The sequence below is a fragment of the Panthera tigris genome, chromosome C2 (genome assembly GCF_018350195.1).
Source record: "Panthera tigris isolate Pti1 chromosome C2, P.tigris_Pti1_mat1.1, whole genome shotgun sequence".
Classification (NCBI taxonomy): Eukaryota; Metazoa; Chordata; class Mammalia; order Carnivora; family Felidae; genus Panthera; species Panthera tigris.
Genome location: NC_056668.1, coordinates 82,486,551 through 82,503,990, shown reverse-complemented (window position 1 = coordinate 82,503,990; position 17,440 = coordinate 82,486,551). Strand labels below are relative to the sequence as shown.

At 43.6% G+C, this 17,440-nt stretch overlaps 1 protein-coding gene across 9 annotated transcripts in view; it reads right to left on the bottom strand.

Moving 5' to 3' along the window:
* ABCC5 (ATP binding cassette subfamily C member 5) overlaps positions 1–17,440 on the bottom strand; it is a 79,752-nt gene that overhangs the window by 38,208 nt on the left and 24,104 nt on the right. For 3 of the 9 annotated variants that reach the window (XM_007077551.3, XM_042998571.1, XM_007077552.3), the window contains exons 5-11: positions 16,997–17,144; positions 11,867–12,100; positions 11,533–11,706; positions 10,608–10,755; positions 7,306–7,454; positions 6,805–6,912; positions 2,625–2,981 (exon numbers count right to left, since the gene is read on the bottom strand). In XM_007077551.3, the coding sequence (XP_007077613.1) occupies positions 2,625–2,981; positions 6,805–6,912; positions 7,306–7,454; positions 10,608–10,755; positions 11,533–11,706; positions 11,867–12,100; positions 16,997–17,144 (1,318 nt within the window). The other 6 variants (XM_007077553.3, XM_042998573.1, XM_042998572.1 and 3 more) reach the window with 6 other exon arrangements.

The window sequence follows — 17,440 nt, the reverse complement described above, 5'->3', positions numbered from 1 at the left end:
TTGCTGATTTTCATTTTATACGATTTTTTTCCTCTAGGGTCTATAAATTATTTTCAATAAAAACTATGTGCACTGTTGTTTCCATTTTTCTACAAAACATTTCCAAGAATCTGAAGAATATTGATACCATCAATTTCACTTAAAAATGGGGAAAAAAAAGCCTGTGATGAACTGAATATCCTCAGGCAAAATAATGAGTTCTCTTGACAGGTGGTGCTAAAAGTTTTCAAGGGCAGACTGGTGATTTTGAAAAGGTCACTTATTTAGCAACCCTGCATCGGCTCAAGCCTCGCAGCAAAGGAAGGAAGAGTGGTATGTAGAAGAACAGGGATTCTGGAGGCAGACAGGTCTCGCTGTGAACCCCAGCTCCATTAGAACCTGCCAAGTGTGTGATTGATGTCTGGTTACTTACACTAACACCGTCTGTCTCTCACTAGGCTTTGAGCAACTGGAGGAAAGGCGTTAACTTTGTAGAACCAAGGACTTTGTACAACCAAAGTATCTTCGTCTCGGACAAAGTATGTTGGACAAAGTTTTTGACGCTGTCATGGAGTTTGAAAGACTACAGCCTAGTGGTCATGAGGAGACCAAGTCACGGGTTCAATCTCTGCTCAAGTCAATTAGATTTACGCAAACAAAACCCTGTTCCCAAGAGTAAACGGCGACAAACAGAGATATCAACAAGGAAGTGCACGCCCGGGGTACAGACAAACATTAACTTCCCTTCCCCTCCCTGAAGAGGGGGGCCGGAAGAATTAAGGTATCCCTCTCCAAATAGCTAAAGGTCTGTCATGTGAATGTGGGCTCTAAAAGGGCAGAATGAAGATCAAAAGAAAGCAGAAGAGTACATTTCAGCTGAATATGAGGAGTAATCCTCTAATAGGGCTGTTTGGAAATGTAACAGAGCTGCCGCACTAATCAAAATCATTATTAAATGAGAAGTCTGTTGTCAAGAGTTAACTGAAGTAAAGAACTGATGTCAGTGGCCTCCAGTGATAAACTACACTAGTGGTTTCAGGTGTTTTCACTAAGGACCATCTCTTGCTCTTGTTTATATCTTTCAAGAGCTGGGAGCTTTTTGTTCTCAGAGTCTATCTCTGGGTCTGTGTAGCATACGTTAGTCGGTGGCTGACTTTGATACACACTGCATTAAAACCCACTGCTCCCCACCTCCAGTTATGTAGGTAAAGTCTCACCACCACCCCTGGTCCAAGAGACACTTCTGGGTTAACTGGTCTCCTTTCTTGTTTCCCTACATACTCTTTTGACTCCAGAGGCTAAAATATTTCTCTCCATACATGAGTCAGATCTTATCATTCTTCTCCAAAGCCTCCAATGGATTCTCTCCCACTCAGAGTAAAGCCAAAGTCCTGTAAGGAGGCTCAGACACCCCAGCTGCCTCTCTGCCCTCAGCATCTACTATTTTCTCCTGTGCCACTCAGTACACTGCAGACTCAGGGCCTTTGTGCTTCTGTTCCTTCTGCCTGGAATGTTCTTCTTCCTCCAGATATCCATATGGCTCAGTCCATCACCTCCCTCCTGCCTTTTGCTCATATATTAGTTTTTAAATGAGGCCTTCCCTCAGGCAGGCTGTTAAAATCGTAACCACACCTACTCCAGGCCCCAGCATTCACAATCTTCCTCACACAGCCTTTATCACCACCTGACATACCATATATTTTACTTGTTTATTATCTGTCTTTGCCCACTAAAACATAAGCTCCAAGAGCACAGGGACTTTTGTTGGTTTGGTTTTCCACTGCTATAGCCCCAGCCCCACAACAGTGTCTGGCAGAAGGCTGGCACTCAAAAAAATGGCTGATGAATGTATGTATGTGTATATATATGTATGTGTACACACACACACACACACACACACACACACACACACACACATCTCAGACCCTCTAAATGGTGCACCCTTCAATATGGTGCTGGTGGGAACCAGTCATAGACTGTATTTGCAGAGCCCTGAAGTGGAGTCTGTTCCAGCCACTCTGTGCATGAACCCCTCTGAGAGACTCTAGTCCTGTGCTACCTGGGCTGTGACATCATACACCATAATGATCCTTCATTTACATTAAAAATAAACAATTACAGAATCAATACGTTGTACGCCTGAAACTAATTTAACATTGGCTGTTAATTATACTTCCGTAAGGGTATACAAATAGATAAAAAATTACAATAGATTTGTCACTAATAGTAGCACTGAGAATTCTTCCTATGGGCCAGGTTCTGTGCTATGCACAGCTTGGTGGTAATGAGAAGCTCACCCAGAGTTATAATAACCGGAAATAATTATTACAGCTCACACACAACTCTAACAACTAGAATCTATTCAGAGCAAGATCTCGGAAAATCCACTTGAATGCTTCATTTCCTTGCTTGTAAAATGAGCATCTCATGAGATCAGTTGATATTAATTTCTATTGTTAGATGCCTAAATATGCCTTTGTAGAGTTGGAGCTGGCCAGATTTGCTCTTTAGCTCAAAATGAGTCCCCAGCCACAGAGGACTTTGCTATAAGGAAAGCAGCTGCCTACTCTGGCCGGAAGAGACACCCGCAGACACCTGCAGATGGATGGAGTGCAGGTGGGGAACGGAGGAGGCGGAGGGCTTACCTCTTCGATCTCCAGGTCGATGTTGTACAGGGTCCTCTGCAAGCGGAGGATCCCCAGGTGGATGTGCTTGCCCTCCTCCTCCTCAGGACTGGGCCTCTCGTCGCTGTCCAGGAGGAGGTGGCCTTTCTGCTCTGCCAGTACCGCCTGCTGCTCAGTGCGCTGCAGCTGTCTCACCTTCTCTTTCTTGCCCCTGGCAGCCCTCTTGTCTTTTTTCGTTTTGGGGGTCAGCTTGGGTGAGTTCTGGACACTGCAGTGGGAGGAGTCCCATGCCAAGGTGGCATTTCTCACCTCTATCTTGATGTGAGGGCTGGCTGGTTTTTTCTTTATCATGTGAACCTCTTCCATCAGAAACAAACTCTGATAGGAGTTGTGAGAGAGGTGCAAAGATGAGACACTGGATCAAGACCAGGGGGACAAGCCTAGGGCGCACACTCACGTAGCAAAACACATCAGGCTATACAGTGGAAGGAAGCTGAAGGGCAAAAGGTAGCTCATTAGTGTAGCCCAGCTTCAGGCCCATCGAGAGGTCACAGGGGTGTGGGGACACCCTCAGAAGGGACAGCAGCCGTCTCAATGGCCCAGCGCTCCACACTGCCAATCACATCCTAACCTACCTTTTCCTTTCTACCAATCTATCGTGGCCAAAGCACAATTAACTAACCTGTCTACAGCCCCTCGTTCTCACCCATGACTTGCCAAACAGCAGGTAGTAAAATGCAAGCAGAAAAACCAAAGGGCATGCTTCTCTCCTGAACAGACAGACCTTCATCACTCTGTTTCCCTTCCAGAACACTCCTGTGGAACCTCAAAGCCTATGTTCTTCCCTCACCTACAACATGGCTCATGTCTGGCGGGAAGAGGGAGCTGAGATCACGAGCACGCCTAGCTTGATGGGTCGGAAGGGAGTACCTAAGGCCTATATCACAGGCAGAATGCCTCTTCTTGGCAACAAGTTCTCATGTCTTCCAAATCCTGCCTAGAAACTTGAGAGGATTCAAACAACCAAAGGAACAGACTTGGGAGGAAGTGAAGGCTATCTCCTCCCTCAGAAACATCCTTGGGAAACAACAAGATTTTCCTCCCACTTATTCCCAGAGACCCTCTGAGTTATGCTAGGGGAAGAAAAGAGGAATGATTGAAAAGCTGAGTGTTTCTGAAATTAGATTCAAAATACTAACTGCAATAAACCTTATATGTGCCCGTGATTTTGAATCCACTTCTGACAGCTCTCTTAAACTGGAGATCACAGAATGCTATCCCAGTTGGATTTCCAATATGATAAAAATAATTTTTTTAATAAAAAAAGGTTAAACATTACAAAGAAAGAAAGCACCTTTAGAGAAAAAGGTGACTTTCAGGATCAGGATTCTGCTCATTTACTGAGAACCCCCAACTATTTTAAAGTTTGTGGGTATTTTTTTTAATTAATTAATTTATTTTGAAAGAGACAGAGAAAGAGTGGGGGGAGGGGCAGAGAGAGAGGGAGAATCCCAAGCAGGCTCCACACTGTCAGCACAGAGCTCGACGCAGGGTCAAACTCACAAAGCTGTGAGATCATATGAACTGAGCTGAAATCAAGAGTCAGATGCTTAATTGACCGAGCTACCCAGGCACCCTTTTGCCGGTGTTATTAAATGTAACATATAATCCCCTTCCCTTAGAGTGAGCCCTTTCCCCTGGATCTTAAACGTGTAGCTTCCTCTTTTCCTTCCTTTGATTCCAACACCTCCTATACATTCCTAATCTCCAATCTTCCCAGAAGTGTCATGGTTCTAAATATCCTCGATAGTCTTCACTCTTGATCAACCTTAGGTTTAATTTCCAAAAACAGCTGTTGGTTTCATTTGTTCAGAGCCTTCTAGAAAGACTGAACTAAGAACAACATGCCAAATATCTTGACCACCTTCACAGAGTACACCCATATGCTGACAGATCTCCCACCATTGCTCTCCCCTAAGGAAATATTAAAAGGCTCTTTCAGGCCTCAAAGGACGATTAAAAAAATAAGCCTTTGCCTCTAGTTTGCACAGCTCCTTCCCCACATTTCCTTCCCATGGGCTCCCTGCAGCCTGCCTCCTCCTGAGACATGCTGAGGCACACAAGGGCCTTATAACACTTGAATTTATGTCTATCTGAACTGGCACCTTCCAGGACAACAGACTCTTAGAGGTACATAAACCATAAACCTCAGGGTGCCTGGGTGGCTCAGTCAGTTGAACGTCTGACTCTTGATTTCAGCTCAGGTCATGATCTCACAGTTCATGAGATCAAACCTGGTGTTGGGGTCTGTGCTGCCGGTGCGGAGCCTGCTTGGGATTCTCTCCTTCTCCCTCTGCCCCTCCCTTGAACATGTGCTCTCTCTCAAAATAAATAAATAAACATTTAAAAAAAAAACCAAAACACCAAACCCATAAACCTCAACTTTACCATAGGACAGTATCAAAACACAACCCTCATTCACTCGGAATGTATCTATTGAGCAGAAGAGGGGACAGAGGGTCGCCAGATAAAATATAGGACACCTCGTTAAATTTTGACTCTATACAACCATTGAGTAATTTTATAGTATAAGCATGTCCCATGCAGTTATTAACTAACTGGGTGTCTTGTCTTTTCATTTGCTAAAACTGGCAACCCTATACTGATGACTATCCTATCAGAAAAGTCACAGGGTGGCTTCTTACTGCCTTTCTACATGTTATCATCCTCCTGGAAGGAGGAGAAGGAGGGGAAAGGGGAGGGTGAGAGAGAGGAGGGGCTGGAGGAGACTGCTAAGAAGAATAAGACAGAATGGAACTGAAGTCTCATGGGGCATATAATACAGCTGTGAGTGATTTTGCTTCTATTATTAACTCTGAAGTTCCCTGGATAGAGGAAGGAGCTATGATGTGAAAAGCCACCTGCTAATACCAAGTCTTCACCAGTAAATGAAGACAAGAAAGCTCTTGAAAAACATGGGGAGGACAAACCTATACTATAAACTCTTATTCTTTCATCCAAGATGCTACCAAATCCATCCACTAACAAGGACAGAGGGACAAACTTATGGTCAAAACATTTACTTTCTTCCAAGACTAGATACTGTAGATTGGGCAAAATAAAGCTCTGATAATAATTATACCATTTCTTTTATATAGCTCTGGCTCTTAGCCTTCTAGCAGCCAGGCTGGAATGAGGGAGGGCACAGAGCTGGGGATGCATTCCTGAGGACTGGCTTTCTTGCCCAAACAAAATTCGCCTTGTTAACTGTAAACAAATAGGATGTAAATAAATCACAGAAAGCTATATTCCATTCTTCATATTCTCCATCATTCCAAATTTGTTTTCTCCTGAATATCTAAGGTGAGGATATCAATGCCTCAAACATCTGAGCCTCAAACCTTCAAGCAACAAACATTGCTTTTGCATTGTTCTCACTAGCCAAGAAGGCTTAGCAGGAGTCCAGAAGCTACTCCACACAGGGGCATTGTCAAGGAATTGCAGCCCACACAGGTGCTGTTCCTTTTTAAAAAAGTATTAACCATGATTTTCAAATATCCCTCTACCCTCCTCAACATATCTCATCTCTTTGTATTATTCTGAAGGCACAAAGAACACAACTGAGGCATGATCAACTAACCACCCCCAGAAAAACCCTGCTATCTCCTTAGTTGCACTTTGCAACGTGGTCTCATTTTATGACTATTCCCATATCACTGCATTCCCTGCATCATGAGTGGCAACTACAGGGCAGGGAAAAAAAGTATCAAAAAAAGGCTTAGCGTATTGACCAAACAAAATGACAACAGCATTTTGGTAGAGGCAGACGCTAGACTGAGGTGAAGAAAAGCTGACAGTCACATAACATTTCTGATCTTCCAGGTATGAATCACTGAAAGGCCTAGGAAGTTACGACATATACCCATAGAAGGGCCGGGAAGAAAGGCTCAGCTCTGAAGGGGAACACAAATCCTGGGAGCCCAGAACTAGGTGGGTCATCAATAAGAGGTAAATTTCACGTTCACAAGGTAACTAATCTCGTCCTTTAATTCACTCTCCTCCACTACCCTCTTTCTTACCAACTTGCCAAAAGGTGAAAAACCAAGTGCAGCCAGCCTTGTGTGGCCCATTGGAATAAAGGCAGCAGTGAGCTTTGCCAGGGATGGCTCCTGACATGGAGGAGGGGAAGGGAGCCACTCACCTTAAATCTGTCAACAGCAACCGATGCTTCCGAGAGGGATTTTACAGAGAATGGTGTTACTTTCAAAGCAAAAGTCATGGAATTGAAGACGGTCACCACTGTGAAAGCCTGAAAATAGGAAAAAATAACAAAACATCATCACTTTCCTTTCAGGTTTAAAGGAGGCTGAAACTTGACTGTCAAGTTGGTATGAGTCACATATGCTTTTTTCAAAGGTAGAGCTTTTATGAGACCTTCAATTAAAATTCTCAGTAAATCTGAACCAAAGGATGATCTGTATTTTCACAATTAAATCTGAAGTTGGGTTGACTTAAAAATAACCCATAACTTTATTTGTGCTTAGACCTGAGTCTTTACTCTTCTTACTTCTCAGCTTAATCACATAAAAGAAAAAATACCTTCTGATCATTGGGGGCACCTCCAAATCCAGAAACAAGAGGACCAGAGTATCTCTATATGTGGTATATCTAAAATTTTCCCAAGCCCTGAGGGCTCACCGACCTGTGCTGCCGTCAGGTCAAAGCCAAGGGTCATGTGAACAGAGAATGTCACCACGCTGGCAATCACCATCACAATGGGAGCTACACCAACAGTGATGCTCTGAAAGTATCCAGCTTTTTCCAATATCCGACGTTCCTCCTCTCGGATTTCTAAGAATAAAAAGCAAGCCAATTGCTGAAAAGCAAGCCAATTTGCTCCTCTGTCGCCAAAGACTTGGTAGGTCTTCAGTCACACAGGTTTTAAAACAACTCTTTGGGGTGCCTGGGTGGCTCAGTTGGTTAAGTGTCTAACTTTCGCTGAGGTCACGGTCTCATGGTTCGTTCATGAGCTCGAGACCTGCATCGGGTTGTCTACTGTCTGGGCAGAGCCTGCTTCGGATCCTCTGCCCACCTCTCTCCTTGCCCCTCCCCCACCAGCATGCACATGAGCGCGCTCTCTCTCTCCCTCTCTCTCAAAAATAAATAAGCATTAAGGAGTGGCTGGCTGGCTCAGTCAGTTGAGCATCTGACTTTGGCTCAGATCATGATCTCACAGTCTGTGGGTCTGAGCCCCACGTTGGGCTCTGGGCTGACAGCTCAGAGGCTGGAACCTGCTTTGGATTCTGTGTCTTCCTCCCTCTCTCTCTGCCTCTCCCCTGCTTGTGCTCTGTCTCTCTCTTTCAAAAATAAATAAACATTTAAAAATAAATAAATAAATAAGCATTAAAAAAAAAAAAACCAACTCTTTAACACCTATAATATAAAAACCTAGGTCAACGTGACTATCAATTATTACCATTAATGCTGGTATACAAGCCTGAAGTGGGATCAAGTCATAGGAACAAATCTAACAGAAAGCAGTCCCTACATATCAGTGCAGTGATCATCTTCTGCCTTAGTCTGATTTTTCTTGCAAACATCTTACATCTAAAAGGAATGAGCAGAGTAACTGCATCTGCAATCAGCAGTTTTGTTTCCTTACCTGCTTGTTGTTTATTTCCTGCCCAGGTAATTACAGAAAAGACTACCACAGTAATGGAGAATTAAAAAAGAACTCAGATTTACCACAGTGCCTACTGTATGTCAGTGCTGGGTAAAGGCTTTCACACAAAAAGCAGTGAGGATGATTGAGAGAAAGTGAGTGAAATACAACTTTGGTAGGCAGAATGATTTTTCTTAAATATTTGCAAAACTGCGACCTTTATTAACAGAGCAACCCTAGAGTACTGAAGACCACGGAATAGGAAGTATGACAACAAGGTGGTGCGTTTTGTGTATGCAGGGTTTTTTAATGTTTATTTTTGAGACAGAGAGAGAGGGAGAAAGTGTGCATGCATGCGAGCAGGGGAGGGGTAGAGTGACACGGGAAAAGAAAGAATCCCAAGTAGGCTCCATGCTGTCAGCATGGAGCTCGACTCAGGGCTCAATCCCATGAGACGTGAGATCAAGACCTGAGCCGAAATCAAGAGTAGGATGCTTAACCAACTTAGCCACCCAGGCACCCCTATTTTTTTTTTTTTTTTTTTTAACGTTCATTTATTTTTGAGACAGAGAGAGACAGTGCATGAACAGGGGAGGGGCAGAGAGAGAGGGAGACACAGAATCGGAAGCAGGCTCTAGGCTCTGAGCCATCAGCCCAGAGCCCGACACGGGGCTCGAACTCACAGACCACGAGATCGTGACCCGGGCCGAAGTCGGACGCCCAACCGACTGAGCCACCCAGGCGCCCCCACCCCTATTTTTTTTAAACATATAAGCAATTCTGAGAAGCTTTGCACTGACCTTAAAGGTATTACCACTGCCCAAGACATTGCGAACTATCCTCAGAGCTAGCTCCTAAGTCATATTTTTACAAATCTAACTCATTGCTTTCACATTTACTGTATAACTTGCCTAAGTCCATAACGAGCAAGAATGCTCTTTTCAAACTAACACACACAGGTAAAGACACCAGAGTCAGGGGCTGAAGAAAGAGTGGAGTCTCAGAAATAAAATTATGAAACCACAGAGTGAGAGAGCCAGAAAGGACCGTGGGCAGTCACCTTGCCTAAAACATGCTTGGCAGATATCCAGTTAGCATCCATTTATTCCATTCTATTGGCAATGAATTCACTACTTAACAAAGCTATCTAACCCACTGCTGGACACCTCTGAGTGGCCACCTCCTCCTGATGACCACTGATAAATAAGCGTGTGAATTGGACACAATGTTCCTGAAGATTTAATCGAGAAACCAAGCAATAAAACTAAAATAGCTTCCTTGCTCTGAACACTGTATTTCTATTCAACCTAAAATTGCATTAGCTTTTGTAACTGTAATGTATTCAGGTTAGCTCACTATGAGGTGATGGTCAATTAACAGCCCACATTTTTTATACTTAAATTAAGTTTAAATGTAAATACATCTTCTTTTTTCAACTCCAAAGTGCCTTTAAATATATCCTTCTTAAATGTCACCTTTTTAAAAAAGTTTATTATTTTGATATTTATTATTTCTCCTACTCACAAGTAGGAGAAGGGCAGAGAGAGAGGGAGAGAGAGAATCCCAAGCAGGCTCTGCGCTGTCAGCACATGGCCCAAAGTGGGGCTCGAACTCATGAATCGTGAGATCATGACCTGAGCAGAAGTTAGATGCTTAACCGACTAACCCACCCAGGCACCCCTAAAGATCATCTTTTTTAAGGTCCATCATTTGGCATTTAAATATTAGACAAGTCTCTGTCTGCGTTGAATTTACTGATCATGATAACCAGGATAGGGCCAGGACAGGCCTTGTGACTCAACATAAGTCAATTGTTTGAAAAGATAAAAATAAAACAACAAACCAAAAACCACAATGAGTGAGGAGCTGAGCTAGACCCAGATCCCCACTGTCCTGACCCCCCTCCCGGCACTTCTCCTGCTCCCCCAGGATCTTACACTTCACTTACTACCTGTGGTGTACATGCACCTGTGGTGGGGAGGGGAGGGCGAAGCCCTCAATAGCCACTTGATACTGTTTTCTGTAATGTCTTCATGGCTAGGCCACAAAATAATGGGCAGGATGACAGTATAGATAGGCGGCTTTGAAACTGAATGAATTACTCATAACTAGCTTAGTTATCTTGGGAAAAATCACAATTTTCTGGTCTTAATTTCCTCCTTTGTAAGAAGAGATTATGGGTTCAAGTCTCTAAGATCCCTTTCAATATAAGATCATAAGATATTATAAGAATATAAGATATCATGATCCTATGACATTAGGATTCCTAGCAGCTAATGTGCTCAGGAAGCTAAGACACTAAACCCCTTCTACCAAACACACATATAAAATCTTAAACTCACTTTGTACAATTTGAGAAAATGCTTTGACCCAGGCATACATTTTGATAAATTTAATGTAAGTGAGGACTTCATTCATCTTCTGGACACGTTCATCAGTGGTGGTCACACATTTTCTCCTGAAATACGCAGTGATCCGGGATACAAACATCTGAAAGGAAAAGCAATGTTGTGCCAAGTCAGGGCTTATTCAAACTTAAGAATCGTCCAGCCTTTCTGGGAAATAAATCTGCTCAAGATTATTATAAATAAAATGAGCATCAGGTAGGTGTACTGCTTTTTAATAAAAGTGGTCTATTAAATTAGAATAAAATATTATTTAATTCTTACATCTTTGGAAGGAAGTTAAGACAAGTATTTGTTCTCATGGTAATTACAGATATTGAATGCTACCAAAGGGAAGCAGAAGAGCCATATCAGTTAGTATCAACTCGAGATGAAGAGACTCAACACTCCCGTGTTAGCTGGAGGCCTCCTCCTTCACTCAGATTCTCTTTTTTATTTTATTTTGTAATTTTTTTTTAAGTTTGCTTATTTATTTTGAGGAGAAAGACAGAGAGAGCAGAAGCAGAGGAGGGGCAGAGAGAGAAGGAGAGAGAGAATCCCAAGCAGGCTCCTCACTGCCAGCGCAAAGCCTGATGTGGGGGCTCAAACTCAAGAACCGTGAGATCATGACCTGAGCCAAAACCAAGAGTCAGACGCGTAATTGACTGAGCCACCCAGGCACCCAGATTATCTTTCTTAAATCTCATTAAGAGCCACAGTCTTTATTCAAGTGACACCTTAGAGTTTTCCAAACCAGGTACCTGCTTTGAGGAAATTTCCGGTCAGAGATGTAATGCCTCAGTGGTGCCTACTACATAAAACCTAATGGAAATAACTCATTTTAAGGAAAAGCTGCTAAAATACAGGAAGGAGTCGTACTCACCATTGCTGGGTAAAAGAGGATAAAAACAGCTGATCCTAGGAAGCCTGTTGGTCCTAGAATAATTACATTATAAATCATGCCTAAGATGGCAACAATGGGTCCTCCAGCCAACAAGCTGCCAACGGCGGCTGCCTCAAACATCCTCTGCCCGTCATTGGAGCACATGTTGATGAGCTACAAGACATAGAGAGCAGTGAGAGGACCCCGCCAAGATGCTGGCCACTCAGCCACTCGTCTCAGGAGGAAGAGGCAGGACAAAGCAGAGATCCAACGGAAAGAAAGAGCTCAAGCTGGGAGCTTTCCCTCTGCCCTGAAGCAAACACCCTGTACTCACCTCCCCCACGGACTTCTCTTTAATGTTCTTTAATTTAAGGATCTTCTTAAATGCCATGGTTAGGATGGCCCCTCGCAAGCGGACGCCAGTTCGGTAATTCAATGCCCAAGTCAGTGCAAGTGACCAGGAGCGCACGACTTCCGTCAGGAGGAGGCCCAGGACTAACAGCAAGCTGTACCGGAGGTTAGAGTCTGTGACCTGGGTGTATTCCAAGAGGTGTTTCACCACGAAGGCCTACAGGGAGAAACACACCCCACTGTCAACATCTCCACAGCACCCACACATCACGCCACAGTTTTATGTTAAGTTAGAAAGAGAAAGCAGCTCCACTGTGCAGTGGTACGTACGTACATAAGCAGAGAAAGACCTTGAAGGACCAAATCTTACGGACTATGTGGCCTGCGGGTATTTACTCAGGGCATTTCGCAGGAGGTACGTCTAATCTGAAATTTTCTTCCTTCAGGACACCACCAAAACCGTTACTCTTTCTAATGTAACATAAACCTGTCCATGAGCTGAAATTAATTCTAAACACACGGTCATTAAAAAGTATCTATTTGACCTTACTCCAGTATCTCCACACACTGATACATTTCTTTAAATGAAATTAAGACCTTTTTTTTTTTTTTTTTTTTGGATCGTTTCAAACGTGCTTATTTGATAAAAAGGAACAGTGTACCTACAGTTGGACTGGGGAAGAGTGAGAAGTGCATTTGCAAAACATTCCTGAAAATAAACATCGGCAGTTTAATAGTACAGAAGACAGCAAACAAAGCAGACTATCCAAAATCCAGAAACCCTCCCACGGACCCTCCCCACTCCCCACTCCCTCCCAAAAACAAAAACATGTTACCTCAGGTAGTATATGTCTAACACCACCTGCAGTGAGGGAAGGCAGCCAGCCCCCAAGAACCACCGAGTGCCACCTCCAGCTCTGAGGTCCTGCAACGCCGGAGCACACACTCACACAAGGCACATTCAGCAACAGGATTAAATACCAGGAAGTGGGAGGTAATGTACTTTTATTGAAAATGAAAAAAAAAAAAAGTACCATCTTCAAAGAGCATCTCACAGACACTGTACAACAGGAGGAGCATTGCGGTAACATACATGGGAACATACAGAGTCGAGTTATACAAGGCTAGCCGTCTAACAGGTCATCGGGCCTCCGACTGTTGTTTTAGCTACACACAGTGGAAATACAGAATAGAACCGATATCTGTTTCCAGAGTCCGGAGTAGTACATCAAGCTGACAGCACTTAATCGATTAAGGCTCCCGAAGCTGCAGGGAGGCTGCAGTGGAGGAGATTCTCCAGGAATAAGACCTTGCTGCTAAGGAAAGAGAATTAAAAAACAAAAAAACAAAAAACTAAAAACTCCCCAAAGAGGTAACTCTGCTTAAAATCACTGGCGCTATTGGTTCAGCAGGCTGTGATGAATGACTTCTGTTCAGGACAGAATACAAAAATCTAGGCCTCAAGGAAAAACTGGTGGGATCCTTCAGAGTCTTTTCAAGTCCTTGCAGCTAAAATCGATCTTGCCAAAAATGAAAGAAAACAAGCCACGACAAAAGAAAGCCAAACCAATCCCCCACCCTGAAGGAAGAAAAAAAAAATTAATGAGAAACCCATCCACCCAACTACCCCGGATCCTTATAGCAAAAGGTACTGTAGATGGAAGCCAGCTCTGAATGACAGACAAAAATGGAGGCCAGACACAATTGTCCTGAGGCGGCTAATACTGAATTCCAGAACCCAGACGCTCTCTGGTTAACTGGCATTTCTCATTTTTCCTGAAAGGAAATTAATACCAGATGTCCACTAGATCCTAAGAGATCCCCACCAATCAGATTTCTGTCAAGTGTCGGCAAATAACCTGATCAAATAAATGAGATTTCAGATTCCAAGCACTATTGTATTCCACCTCTCCCCTCCCTCAGATTTTTAGGTTTATATCCATTGTTTGGGTCACCACTGCATACAGCTGGGTTGTTGGTTTACTAGCAAGAAGATTGGCTTCTTTTCCAGTATGCAATCCAAAATGTGGAACTGAGTCACTGAGTGGCAGGGTCAAAACCCCATTTTTCCTCACGTGAAGCAACTCAGTAAGATGGCGATGCAGTAAAGCATTTTCTCACACACCTCGGCACTGATGGAACAGTCTCCAAAGGAAGGCGTGAAAGGACAGCAGGTTGTAGTTTGGGGTTCCTTCCTTCCCATACCTTTACAGTGCCATCTTTCAGCACCGGGCAATAGCATTAGTACCTCCCGGAGGTGAGGAGCCGGGGGAAAGTCAAAGACATAATGAAGGCTGACATTATGTAAAACTTTCAGAGGGTGGGGGGAAAGAGGAAACAGCAGATTAAAGAATTTCCAACACACAGGGTTTAAAAACAAAAACAAAAACAAAAAAAAAAACAATTACATTTCAAACCATTTTGCATGGGATAAAGAAAAAAAGGTTTTTCATGAAAAATCCAACCAAAATTTAGTTTTAAAAAGTTACAAACTTATCATTTAAATGCAAACAAACTGGGAGGAAAACTCGAGATTGTCAGAATAGCTGTCTGGCTGTGGAAAGCATTCCCAGTGAATAAACATTACCTTACCTGAACTCTTGGCGAGAGATTCTGCCCAGCTTGACTCTCTCATTCTGACCGCAGAATACAGCCATCCTGAAAATTCTAAAGAACAGCTTCTGTCACTGGTTCCACTACAGAGAGACTCCCCCCAAATCCAGATCCTGACAGCACCAAGCAAGCTGCAGCTGGGGAGAGGTGGGGAGGGTGGGAAACTTACCTCTCTAGAGGCTATTCACTGCCCTTTCCCCAAAAGGCCCTGGAGCAGAGTTAGCATTCACCGAGATGTAGTGCTGCAGGAGGCAGTCTTCTCTTGCAGATCTACAGGGTGGATGCTAATTCTTTACACAAAAAAATCATAGGTCAGGCCTGGTCTTTTTAAATTGTTTGAATCCAAGGAGGTCACAACTTTAGCAAGACCTTAGCAAGTCTGGCCACTCATGTTAGGTCAGGACCGTACCCATATACGTTCTGCTACTCCGTTAACACTACTGTGACCTTTGGACACTCTGCACAGAGCTCTGGTCCACTGGCATCACTGAAACCTTGGATCATCTCGATGTACAAACGTCCAGCCAGTTAAAAAACATACACACACCTTAACTTCATTGTTTCATATATTCTGCATGTGGCTACCAAGGTTCAGTGAGGCCTGAGAGGAGATCAGAAATATCCCCATATTTGGGGAGTCGGTTCTTACATAGATTTCTAGAAGAACAGACTGAGCCAGTTTGAAAGTCGTGCCACATTAGAAAATGTCCAAAAATCTAAAATGGATTTTCTTCGAAAGGATTTAAATCCACAGAACAGAAGGTATGCTCATTGCTAGTACTAATCTCAAAACCAGCCTGATTCTTCAATTTCCAATTAAAAAAAAAAAATTTATAAGAACTGGAGCTCCAAAAAAAAAAAAAAAAAGTTTGCTTTGCTTATAGTTTTAAATCTTTTTATCATTTAGATAGACTACGGGTGGGACCATTGCTTTCTCAATTGTTCTAGGATGGAATCACATGAAATAACACAGGCCTTAAGTTGTTCTTCCCCAAGAGGGTAGAGAGAAGGAAAAGCGTGCTGCAGTTTTCCTATTAAAGGAAGGCTCTCAGTGTTCCCTGGCATCTAGAAGAGTTTACTAGAGTTAGCAATCCAGTATGCAGTGCCTTAAAAGAGAGATTAAGGAATATGCAGATGCTCAAGGGAGTGACTGTAGGCCCCAAACTGAACATGCATAGGTAGCTTTTTTTCCCCAAAAAAACTTAAAATTGCAGTAATCTATGGAATTTCTTCCCTTTCTTCCTTTCTTTTCTTTTTTCTTTCTTTTTTTTTTTTTTTTGTATGGGGGGGAGCCAATGAACTTCTTGCACTGGCCAAATGGAATCATGAAAGCCTGTATACTGTGCTATCCAGCTCAAGGAATTCCACAGAAGATCCAGAGCAGCCACCAGCCCTGTAGTGAAACAATGACAGAAGCTCTTCTTGGGGGAAGCTGGTCCTATGAACATGTTTGCCATTTTGGTCAATAACATAATATTCAGGTACATGGTCTCTCTTACTTAAAACTTATACAAAAGTGTGTTAGTTGGTCAATTAATATAGAAACCTAATACCAGGAAAGTAGTGTTCTCTGCTTCAGAAAAGAGATCAGAACTTTTAAAAAGGCATCAAACATTAAAAAAAAACAAAAAACAAACAAACAACAATAATGACAAGAAAAAAAAAGACAGAAAAACTGCAAATTAGTTTTACCTAATCACCATGCATCTTAGGCATATACTTACCAAAACCATGAACCTCCAGCTTACCCACACACGGAAAATGCACAGTATAAGTAGCACTACTGCTCCGATGCCTCAAGGCAAATATGCAGAGAATAGATTTAATCAAAGTCTCAAGTGTAAGGAAGCACAGCAGGTGTAAGAAACAGGTGTCCAGAGAACAGCGTGAACATCACTCTCGTACCTACCCTGCTTCAGTACACACTAGGAAAAAACCATGGCTACCACCCCGACACCTACAGCACAGTTCACACCATACACCAGAACTCAACAGACTGCAGGTCAGACTCTAAAAACCTCAACGCTCCTCTAGTTTCTTCGGGCTCATTTGCCACGGAACCGCCAAACACGTGACAACCCTGCCTCCAGGCATTCGGTGTGACTCCAGCACTGGCTCAGCAACCTACGCCACACAACGCCGCTCTCGCCCACTCACAGCACCGTGAGACACCATCTCCCCAAACCAAGACTGTCATTTCATGTAGACACGCAGCAAAGAAGCACAGTCCTGCACAGGGCTGGAATCATTCATTTTCACCCGCCCCAGGAAAGCAAGCCAGGTCCAGCTCTCCTCTGGCAACATGGCCCCTCATCCTTCCAGCTGCTGACAAGCCACCATTCACTCCAGAATCGATTGTTCCCTTTCAACAGACCTAGAGGCAACTCTAAGGCTGCTAACTAGCCCAAAGGTGAGCACAACCCCTGCAACAGAACAAGAGTGTTAGAGCTGGCCATGGCCGGGCCCCTGGAGACTGTCAGAAAGGATGGTTAGAACTTACTGGTCCACTGAAGCCAGCCAGCTGTGTGATCATCAGGCACACGATGGAGAGGATGAGCCTGGTGCGGCAGAAGATCCACACAACCCTTCGGAGGGAAGCGGCGTCTGGCCCAACTTCATTCAGCTCTTCTTGCCACAGTCTCTCTAGTCTTAACAAGGGCACATGTCCTCGTTACACATCTCCCCAGGTGAACAGACACTCCCTAGATTCCCTCCTGCCATTGCTTTTTGCCTCCAGGCTTTGATACCACTCACACGAGCCTCTCCTTTAAACTGTGTACACGGACTTCACCTTCTGGGAAAAAAATACCCTTCCTGGGTAACTACATATTTACCCTGTATAGGGAGCCCCTCATGACATAGAAAATAATGAGAACAAAAGTCCTTCCTTCCCCCCAGAAAAATTATCCCTGAACAGAATTTGCTCATGGCTAAGAGCTCCTTC